Genomic DNA, 12,246 nt, shown 5'->3' on the forward strand with positions numbered 1-12,246 from the left:
AGAGCAATATACAATCGTGGTTTATTATATGCAGATCTATGACGTTAACGTATGTTTATAGTTTAATTTACCTTATCATTTTGCTATGAATGTTAGTCAGATTTTACGTCATATCAATTACAGTACATTGAGCATTTTACATTATTTTTTAAACAACGGAAATCAGCATAAATGATTCAATATTATACAAGCACGCTAATCGATGTTATCTTCGATAAATTTCATGGCGTCGCAGAACCAACGAAGCATCACCGTGGCGATTACAAAGCGTTTCCGCGGCGAAAGTACCAAAAACAGGACATTGAAAGTGAGTTCCTGTTACTGTTTTAATTTTTTCAGGAAGTACATTGTCACTTTTGTCGGATGTGACGCGCGGCTGATTTTGCAGCAAATAATAGGCCAAGTACTACCAACAATTGCTTGATATTTTTATTATAGCATAACACCCTAAATGTTATATTTTACAGTTACGCGCTGCTGCTTTAGTAATAATGAGTCAAAAGAAGGAATCATTTGCACTTTTTTTTAGCAAATCAGCTCATTAACCTTCGCTCTTATAAAATTCGCGAAAGTTGAAGTGTGTCGTATGTTAAAAACATTATCTAGTAATGTTATCTGTTACACATTGGGCAACTGCCTAGTTCCCACGGGTCCTACTGAACAATGTTACATCGACTGCCGTGTTCTATACTTCTATACAACACTTGTGTATTTTCTTCTTTTTGCTTTTCTTACACCTTTTTACGATCGTCATTGCGCAATCGGAATGTTTGATTTCTCGCATCGAAAATAAGAAGTAAAAATCGAGTGAGAAGCTGACCTTTCGCCACATTAACGCCCAAACGGAAAGTTGCATTTTTATTAATTCATTCATTGAGTACCACTGCCAATGCCCTTTGGCTGTTCTCAATCATAAAAAAACACATTCATTCATCAAAACCTGTCAAATTTGAGCAAAGGTTATCGATAGCGTCTTCCTCACTTGAACAACGCATCCAATTATTGCTCAATTCGTTTGCCAATAGTATCTGCTTGCTTTAAATAGATCCTTATGTATAACTAAAATCCCTCGAGGTATGCAGTTAGGAATCTCAAGTGCATAATTGAATATGGTTAACGCTTTCGCTTCGACACTTAAAATCTCACAGAACGTGCGAATGGCTAAAAGGAAACGGCTATAAATATTGCCGCCCTTAAAACTTTGTTCGTGTTCGCCCTTTTAGTACTTTTCGTGACGAGTGCCAAATCTAGTTTCTTACGTTTCGCGATACATATAAAAACCCCCTGCGTGGTTCTTGAACGATCTTGCTCACTTGAGTGGTTTTCAACACGTGGTTCTAAAGCGTCTAATAGACACGTTTTACAGTAGGATCACATTAGATAATGATGTAAAACATGGTGACAAAAAATGAGCGTTGAAAAGCTTAAAAATATATGACATATAAATACGATGGAAGAAAAGCGGTTTAAGTCACATTTTATTAAATATTACTTCATTTCAATACAATACAATAGAATCTTCACTCAAATTTGGATTTATCCTATTTTTTCAACTGATTCAGAAATCAACAATTAATTAATCGAATGATTTTAACATATATGTATATATATATACACCATTTCTCTAAATTATAATATTAATACAGATCGAGATATTTGTGAATATGTAACAATTGTATGAAATACAAATTAGTTTTAAATTTTTTTTGTTACAAAATGTTACAAAACTTACACATATTATATATGAACCCTCAGGGGCACTACCTTGTACTTTCAGACTTGCTCTCTATATTAATGAATACGTAGCTCAAGATATATTTTTATTTTCTTCTTACAAGAAAAGATTTTCATTTTCATTTCTAGCATAAAATATATTTAAGAGTATGTATTAGATTTTTAATAATATTGAAACTATTGTACAAATCTTTGATCATTGATACTGCACTATTCTTATACTTTTATAAAAGTATGTGAATTAATTTACGTTCAATAATTTTAATAAAGTTATAGTAGATTTAAATTATAAATATGTTTATTGCTATGTAAAGTATATGATATAATTAATGCTGCTGTATGTAGCTAGTGAAATTATATTTTCACTGTAATTGCAGTGAAATCATATCGAAAACATTTTCACCGGTTCTGCTAGTGAAAATATATTTTATATAACAGTGTTAGTTAAACTATATGTTACCCTAAACTGTAATTTGACAAGCGGGAAATATGTAAAAAAAGGTAATTTAAAAAAATAGTTTTAGGACAAACTAAATCGACCTGGATTTTATAATCAAAAGATTTTGTCACGGTCTTCGAAAGGCACAAGAGGTTAGTGACTGTGGAACGACGTGGACGAAACCCGTGATTGTGGATATATCTGTGAATAATTATATCAAACATCTTAGTCTGGTGTGAAGTTTTCGATACACGATTTATCATTCTTTTATGGATCGGGGTGACTCGTACATCTACCGGTAGAAATGATTTCACTGAATACTAGTAAAAATACTCATTCACTGTAACACATATACATATATAAAAATATATAAATATTTCTTGCTACACACGAGCCACCCATGTAAAGTCTGTTAATACGCGTAATTGATAGACAGCACATGCCCTTTTCTTCATCTTTAGCTGTTGTGGGTGAGATATAATTAGAACATATTTATGCATTATCCTTCATGGCGATGCAGTGTATTTATAAACATAATGTAATTTCTTTATGTTTGACAGTTGTAAAAATTCATTTGAATGCGTGTGGTCTTACTGGATTAATTTATTACTAATATGTGTCATATAAACAATTTATTTTTAATATATCCACTATTAAGCAGGAAATTGTGGTATATATTATTTTAGACACGATCAAAACCCACGTATTACAATTTTCTGGTCACTCCATAAATATTGTTCTATGGGGCTCGATACGATTCTGAACTTAACCATTGACCTGAGATTTCTGGGTGAAAGTAATCTAAGTCTGAAGTGAAGGCACATAACCACGGATACGTCACAATCATTACTCATACATAGTTGATATAACCATAAAAACAATCATGATGATTTCGATTGACAAACAGTCAGATTATAACATTATTTCCGTATCCATTGAGAGCAATTTTTCTCACACACACTTACCTAATGCAATTCGTCTTAAAAGCGCGGAAGTCTAACTATTATTCTCGGAAATTTTGCATAATTTTAAATAGAATAAAAAATAGCATCGCTGAAATGGCGCACGTGCTCTCTGAGATCGATTTTCTAAGATTAGCAAACTCTGTTTCAATAACGATTTTACATTTTACGACTTGGTTTTATTATCAATCTCGATCATTTTTAGTTACTTTTTATAACCGAATTTAGATTTAAATGTTAATATGATCAAATATTGTATTTATAAATCTGCCAAGATTTATTGACTCACCCTCATGCAAACAATCATACCCGCATTTAGAGTTTTGCTTACATCTAAAATTTTAGACGTGCCAAAAATGTTTTGTATTTTATAAACATTCGCTAAAAGCTATGTCTAAATTGTGTAGCACGCATTCTGCGCTCCAGACGAGTTAATTTATCTCAAAAAAACATACCTCTACAATTATCTCGGCGTGTCTTTAACAACATCACTCAATTGAACTAACAAACGCTCGCCACAGTATATCATTTAATTAATTACCGGTGCCAAAATCGCTTTACAAAATTGATTTACAGCGAATTGAAGCTACGCTTCGTTAGATACAAATAAAAATAGCTATGATTTATATTTTTTTGCATAACAATGTAAAAATGCTTATGTTTTGCTCGTCTTGAACAAACAGCAGCAAAGCTTAAATCAATCATGAGTCACTGAAAATAGATATTTGCTGTGCAATCGTTTACTCAGACCTCCCCTTCTTTTACACAATATTAACAGTAACCAGTAATCCAATATCGAAGTTATTCGATATGTATTGGAACACCAGGAAGCTCCCTTTTGTCCCTTGGGCTATTGTCTGTCAGTATGTACCATGCTTCATTTTGCTATGGGAACGATTAAAACGTCACTTGAACATGCACAAAATTAATATTAATATATACTATAAAATTATGAATAAATCGTACAATCCTTGAACGAACATCTCATGCATGTATTACAAAGCATTGTAAAAATAATCGAACAATGTATCGTTTCAATGCTACAATAATAGTGGCAAGGCATGCGTATGATTGATCATATCCGTCTATTTTATAAGAACTAATTTTGTGACCTCTCATAATAAATACATTTTAGTCTAGAGAACATTCTATTATTTATCTAAAATTAGGGCGAGTGAAAATGTTATTGCAATATATATCCAGGCACGAAAAAAAATTATCAGAGTGAAATAATTTGTGATATTTTGTTATGCTCAAGTGTTTCTTTTCAACTACAATTGTGATTTCTTCATAGTACTGCAATTTCAAGAAATAAACACGAAAAACAGCTTCGAATACTTTCGTAAGAAATACATAATCCTTTATTCCACGACTAGGTTTTTACGAATTCGCTTATCCTCCTCATTTATTACTGTTGTGCACTATGTATTTTATTATTTGTGCAATCATATATTGTTAGTATTGTATCAATTTTAGTATCACATTTAAAATATAAGTAAATAACAGATAAGGTTAATCAGAAGTTACGTTATAATTTATGAAGTCAACAAATTATTAAAACCAGATTGTTATGGTTTGAGTCACGTCTGAGATCTTCGATGTATCACAAAATACAATGTATTGCTTTTACTTTCGCTTGAAAAACATTTTAGACTTTAGTCTGTTGTAAATCATTCAAAACGAGGATGATTCAGCCATTGAGCGAGCGCGAAAGTAAAAATGGAGAATTCTCCGCAGCGGTCCAAAGACCGACAGTGAGATGAAGTCTTACAGATTGCATCTTGAACAGGTGCAGCAGAATAAACTGAGATGTTTAATTTATGAAATATGTTAATGTATGGTTATATGGCCATTTGTTTTACTTGTGTGTCAATGGCGTGTCGATATTTGTGTTGTCATCCAATATCTCCATCCTGTTATTGAAAATAACTGGACAATGCCAATGTCCGTATCTGTGCACGTGCTGACCAATATAGTCAGACGTACGCAGCATCCTTATCTTATTTATTTATGGACAATAAAAAATGTTATCTTTCTTGCATGTGACTCGCAAGCAAACATATGGTTTACAAAGAATCAAAATACCTTTTAAAATCCTTTTTTTTTAAGTCAAGAAACAACGAATCGCTTCTTTGGTCTTATTAAGATTTTATGATACATTATATTGTATATAAAAAATGTTAATGTTGCATGAACAAGTCATTCGTGATCGAATAAGACATAAGCGTTCCTAATTCGATATTAGTGATAGGAATTCGTTTTCTGTACATCATATTTTTAAATCGAATGTTGAAACGCATTCCATTAAAATTTTTATTATTCTTATATAATACTTCCATACCTATGTTCATCGTTCCAATTCATGTGTATAATTAGATATTAATAATTTAATTAAGACTGGTATTTATTTTATCGATCCTTTTTGATTGCACAAACATTTATGATTGATATAATTTGCCTTATATGATGTTCGTCTTATTCATTTAAATGTTAACCAAAATAAATTAAACTAAAATACTAATATGATTTTGGCTTATATTCTAAATATGATCCCCACAAAGATTTCTATTAAATAAAAAGTAGCATTGATACTTTTTTATTCATGGTAATGCAATAATTGATTCAATAAAAAAAGTCATTGACATCAATGATTCATATTACACAGAATATTTTAAACATCCGTAACACATCTCCCTATGTCATAACTCACGTTAAACTTAAAATATGTTTAAGCAATTAAACAAGGGGCACGCTTGTTCTATATTCAGATACAAAAGATTCCCCTTTTGGCAGATAGAGTAAAAACAATGTTTCAGAAGAGACGCGTCTCAAGGGCGTCGAGATCACCAAAGCAGAAAAGTCATGAAAACTCCGGAGCGTGACGACAGATGATGGCAAGTCAAATTGGTTCGCTGTCAGGAGCGGACTTATTAGTCATAAGTTACGCCAAGAACAAAATTAGTGTGTAGAAGTTGACCGAAGAGATCTGGGGAAGATTTGAAGCGGAGCAAAAAAATCGTTCACGCTCAACATCTGCTCATGATTGTGGTTTATCGAAATATGTGTATAAAAAGGTTCATATTTTCGGCCAAGAAAAGAAAAAAAGAAGAAAGCACGCGCAGGTGTTTAGCAGGCAGAAGAAGAAGCACGTGCGAGCGCACCCGCTTCCTGTCGCAATGAAAAAGTTCAATAGGAAGCGATGAAAAGGAAGAAACCAAAGGACCAGTTTTTAGACTCGAACGACCGTCTTTCACCGGCAAATGTACATAGAAACCATATCCGTTCTTTATTTTCACTGCTAGAAAACACTATCGTTTGTTGGGATGGATAGTGAAACTTTGCCAATTCGAAATCTGCGACGCAAATCATGTAATGTTTAGAATCAGATGAACAAAGCGGGACGCAACATTTTCAAGACATTACGACTATGGGTTGCTCTTCCAGAAATTTTTTTCAATCCCGAGAGTCGGGAAGGTAGTTTTTTTTTCAGAATTTTACACACTGAGCTCAAAACATTCACGATCACTGCTCTAGCATCTAAATGTATTTTTTTAGCTAAAAATGTTCAAAATTATTTTTTATAATAGCTACAATATTGAGATCTTGTTAAGAGTTGTAAAATTGCTACCATCCTTCAAATGTACATTTCCTGGCAAAATCAACCGGCCTTGACCGTCGCGGAGCTGGTGCTTCTCTTCAGACAATGTCTGCCTGCCATATCTCACAATGTGGTTATTATATCCGTAATGGCAAATCCAGATCCACATCTTATTAGTCATCAATCACCGTGCGGCCTTCGCATCAGCAGCGTCAAGTTCAACGATTCGGTGATGTTTAACTCATTAGGCAACAGTCAGACTGGCGTAGATTCTTGTGTTGTCTCATTATCTCACTAATCGGTCGTGTCCGATATAATTGCGGCTGGTGGAAAGGAACCGACGGGGGCACATTCCAGCGCTCGTGATGGACACTTCCCGTCTGTCCTGGCCCGTTCACTATTGCACCAACTAACCAGTTTATTGTTCTTGAATTTATAATAAAAAACGTCAATGTGGTCAGCGCGGTTTGGTGCTGCTGTCAACTTGCGGTGCTAAAACTCCCACCAATGATTTACTGGCGTAGAGATCATAAAGCGGAGGACTGGGAACCGTGGTAAATTTACTTCCAATGGGGTAAAAATAAAAATCTTAGGCAATAAAGGCGAAATAAAAATATAAATACAATTGTACCCTAATGTATTATTTATAAAATGAGACTATATAAGTTCAACTTATACGACTGTATGTTATTATATACACAAATGTATTTAATAAACTATTTAACTATTATATTATAATAGTTATTGAAATGGTAACCGAAAAGTTAATTTATTGCTTAAATATAATATTTTGTAAATAATATATAAATAATGTCAGACTAAATAAATATCTATAAATATAAAAATTAAAAGCAATTTACATATTAAAAAGGCTTAATCCTTAGTTTTCTTTTACCAAATAATGAGTTATTAAATAAAAAATCTATTGCGTCTTCAAAATCAGTATTAAATAATACAATTATAATTAGATTTTATTATATGTAAATGTAAAGTAACTAAATTCGCTATGAGACTATATGAGTCCACGGAAAGAAGAGGAACATCAATACAAATATCGATTTTGTAAAACATAATTGCCACGAGATATCTACCACAATCTAATATAATTATTGTAGATTTTCTGTTGAAACATGACAGGCGTTAACCCAATGCGTTACAATGTGGTAAACACCAAAAGAGACACCAGACCGAAATCTAAAAATCAGTGAAAATTATTACAGCTAGCTCGATTTTGTTTTAATTTTTCATCACGATATTCATCCATGAAATTAGGAAAAACTAGGATAACCTAATCAGTGATGATCGATCGGAATTATAATTATATAATAATCACTAACTCCCAGGGACGAAAGAAATTGAAAAGCATTAGGTTATATGGGATTTGAACCCAGATCTTTCAGCTGTTAGTTTTAATAAAAATCAAAGAGAGCGGAATATCCTTATTTTTCAGCCTGAAAGAATAACCACCCAAATAATTTATCGTATCAACAGGTCAACATCATCCGAAAACCTAAAACCAATACTCTCGTTTGATCTGATTTATTACTTCGGACATGCGTGTTTTAAAGTCTTGATTTATTAATTCCTGAACACGTCCAAATATTGGTGCGCCGCGTCAGAGTTACATAATTGTGGTCTTTTTTGATTTTTTCGTCTATCCACCTTCGGATTATTTCGGTTCTCCCTTGTCTTCTCGCGGAGTGTTCACTTCCGGTGTGGTGCGCATGCGCATCTCTCCCTTGTATGGCTTCGGAACAAGATCTGGTCACCGTCGGTCAGGCGACCACTTCAGTGGCGAACGAGACTTCCTCTGATCGCACGCATCATCGATCGATCCATATCGATATTTAATTAATATTAAAACGCAGTTACATTATTATAAAACTGTTGTTTGTGACGCATGAGTGTAATTGGTGATGTACAACGCCAAAAAATTGAAGGGAAATAAAATGGTGTTCTTGATAAACCCTCGAAATATGCACGTAAGATATTTTATTTTAAAATCAACTGATACTTAATCTAACCGACAATTTAGTTTTAATATTTTGTATACACAAATTTTGCGAAGCAGTCCAAATGCGCTGGCTCTGACGCAATCTGTTTTGATAACGCGCGTCGGTTTGCAACCTTTTATAATTATTATTGTTCCTAAATTTTGCATTATCTCTTACAGACCACCATCAAAGTTTGCAATCTTTTATAATTATTATTGTATCTAACTTTTGCCTTATCTCTTACAGACCACCATCAAAGTGTACGCGAAATGTCTACGTTCCGACATAGAATATAAGACATTGAGCGTGACTCTCCAGACCACCAGTCGAGAAGTAGTTTATCAGTTGCTAAGCAAATTTCGCATGAAGCATCGAGATCCACGACTATTCTATCTAACTATGGAAGTGGCTGTTAGACGTGCTGGCGTCAGAACTCTCTTAGCCCTTGATGAGGAGGCCAGACCTGCCGCTCTTCAAACGTGCCATCCGAAGGGTTACTCCAAGTCAGTATAACACCTCAAATTCAATCATATTAAAATTTATAAAAAACTAATATTTTTTTTATTTTTTTCAGATTTTCTTTACAAATGAGAAAAGGTGGATTAATCAGGATATACGATTCTGCATTGATGAGCTCCTCTCAGTATAAAAGCCTTCTCATCAGCGATAGGACTACGGCAGATGAGCTATTAGCACTTCTATTGTCTTGCTATAATTCAAACGAGAAAGTCGAGCAGTTTTCTTTGTATGAGGTATGTAAATGAATATTTAATGTCGTCGATCTTCACAATACAATGTTTTTTTAACATTCATTTTGTGTTTGATGTAGGTATGCGAATCCCAAGAGTATCAAAGGAAGCTTCATCCGGATGATTTACCGCTTCGTGTGCAGCAAGCTTGGCAAAGTGCAGCCGGACAACAATGCCACTTTCTTGTTAGACGGAATCCCGACTATTGTCCATTGATGCAAAGGAAACAAGTATGTTGTTCATTTTAATTTACTAAATGCGCAGACTTAAATATTTAATAAATGTTTATCTATCATTATTATTTTTATTTGGTTTGTCTTGTCTGCAGGCTGAAGCGAAGTGTTGTAAAATTTGCTAGTCTGCTATACATATTTTCATTATAAATTTTAAAAGTGTTCTCTTATATAAAAAAATATATATAAATAATATCAAAATAAAAATAGTCGTTCATTTTTTTCAGATGTGGACACCAGACTTCCAATTGTCTACGAAACAATTACCTTACTTCAACAATATGAAGCAGACGTTGGACTCTTTCTCCAGTTTATCTTTATCTACTCCTTCAGATGTTAAAAAATCCATCTCAGACAACGTCTTGAATGCGTCAGATACCAAAGTGTTAAAAGCGAAGAACAAGAGTATTGACAGCATACTGGAGGAAAATGGATGTGACAAATGGGGAAATTACGTCAATTTCAAATGCGAATCTCTCAAACCACTCGTGACTGAAAAGTCGAGAAGCTGTAATTGCGAAAAGAAGGCTCTCACTACTTGCGGTCATTGTGAAAATAAAAATACATCATCTGGAAAAACCAGCATCACTTCTAGCAAGAGTTGCCACCAAATCGGATGTTACAGTCCAGTATATAAATATCCGAGTATAAGTAGCTATAGCAGTAGTCATAGGTTTTCTGGTAAGAGTTTCGATACGTCGAGCTTGAGCAGCTTGGAGAATGAAGATTTAATAACCAGCACTCCGAATCAGTCGCCCATTTCGAAGACTTTCGGAGAAAACGGTCCCTCTAGTTTAATAAGCCCTTCTCCTACGCCATCATATCGTCTATCTAGTCTTCCTCCCCTTGCTGCTCCAAGAAGAAAAGCACCGCAATCCTTTGCAGATTATGAAAATTATTTTTATATATGAATTAAAAAGTAAGTAAATATAATTTGTACCAAAGTTAATACAAAAGGCACGTTATTATTACACATACAATTTTGGTTATTAAACTACTTAATAAAAATGTAAATTTTTGTATATACAACTGTAAAAATTATACCATAAGTAAATCTGTACAATTCATACCAAAATTGTATGTTAAAATAAAAATTAAGTCATTATTATGTATAATTTTAATCCTCAAGTCTTATTATTTTCATATTTATTGATAAAATAATAGATAATTTTTTAATGTTATTTTATTATAATAATATTTATGTAATGTACAATACGACTATTGCTTTTAGTTACCATTCTTGGCATTTCGATGTATTCCCTATATAATATTATTAAGTAATTTCTACATTCAATATTGCATTAAAAAGTAACAACTACAGGCATAATATAATACTTAAGTTGCCATAAACGTCTTATTGATTTATAAACTCTTGAATTTTCTATTCAATGATGCAACGTTGCATGTGATAATTTTTGATCGCTAAGTATTTATTATAAATATATTAATTTTGTATGCGTTTAAGAAATCTAAGTCAAATTTTAGATGTAATTAATATGGTTAATGTTGCAAAAAACAATTATTACCGCAGATTTATTAATTATATATGCCAAAAATGATATATTAGTAGCAAATAAATTCTTTTAAATGTTTATAATTCATACTAAAACGACAGTAGGTTTGCCTTTGATAATTTATCAAACATGTTTTATGATAAATCACACTTTTTCCAAAGATTAGATTGTAACAAGTAATACGCATGTATGTATATAATATTCAATAATATATTAAAAACTATGTTTTATTAATTAACTAAAAAACACTGAATGTCGAAAGTTTCAACTTACTTTGTGAATTTATAATTCGGTAGTGTTGTAGTTAACATGAAGCTAGTTATTACCAAAGATATATAGATACATATATTAAATTATTATGTATTTGAGTTTGCATAACTAGTGTACCTCGTTAATGTTAATTTATGTTTAAAATAAAATAAAACAATAATAAAAATATAATGTTGTTTTCTATAACCAGACACTATCGAGTTTTCCTTGTAAAATATTTTATTTTCAAAACATGTAAATGGTTCACTTTGCTATTTTATAAGCATTTAAGCAGGTACATAGTAGATTCAGAGTAATATATAGAAAAATTGGTACATATTTAATCGTTATAAAGTATAAAACGTAAAAATCTCATAATGCATACAAATTTACTAAGTAATTTATTTTTGAACAAACTGGTAGTCATTTTAGCACAGATCGGGCCAATAGTCACTTAACTATTTGACATTAGTCACTCAACTACTTGCAAAATATTAATTTTATGTGTCGGTAAAAAATATCCAGTTTAAGAATATCGAATGAAAGTTATTAAATTTTAAAGTCTTAAACCGTTGTCATGCGTTGACCAGGTCAGAAATGGCCAGTACGCCCACATTGGCGTCGGTGTATCAATTCAAAGGTGGTGTAAGTGGAAGGTCTCATACTGAGATAGGTGAGTCAAAGTCGGAATAGTTATGTCAACTTTGGCAGAGTAAAGCTTTCTGTGTGCAGCGTACAACCATAGATCCAGGGCTGCAAATCAGCTGGACAAAG

General features: G+C 32.6%; 1 protein-coding gene across 1 annotated transcript in view; it reads left to right on the plus strand.

Moving 5' to 3' along the window:
* rau (RA domain-containing protein rau) overlaps positions 1–12,246 on the plus strand; it is a 55,944-nt gene that overhangs the window by 35,955 nt on the left and 7,743 nt on the right. Inside the window, exons 3-6 of the mRNA XM_088204195.1 lie at positions 8,974–9,230; positions 9,302–9,479; positions 9,557–9,706; positions 9,937–10,628. Of these exons, the coding sequence (XP_088060321.1) occupies positions 8,974–9,230; positions 9,302–9,479; positions 9,557–9,706; positions 9,937–10,620 (1,269 nt within the window). The 3' untranslated portion in view covers positions 10,621–10,628. The remainder of the gene's footprint in view (positions 1–8,973; positions 9,231–9,301; positions 9,480–9,556; positions 9,707–9,936; positions 10,629–12,246) is intronic.

The sequence above is a fragment of the Plectrocnemia conspersa genome, unplaced genomic scaffold, assembly GCF_051122295.1.
Source record: "Plectrocnemia conspersa isolate PC_06_02 unplaced genomic scaffold, ASM5112229v1 ptg000014l, whole genome shotgun sequence".
Lineage (NCBI taxonomy): Eukaryota > Metazoa > Arthropoda > Insecta > Trichoptera > Polycentropodidae > Plectrocnemia > Plectrocnemia conspersa.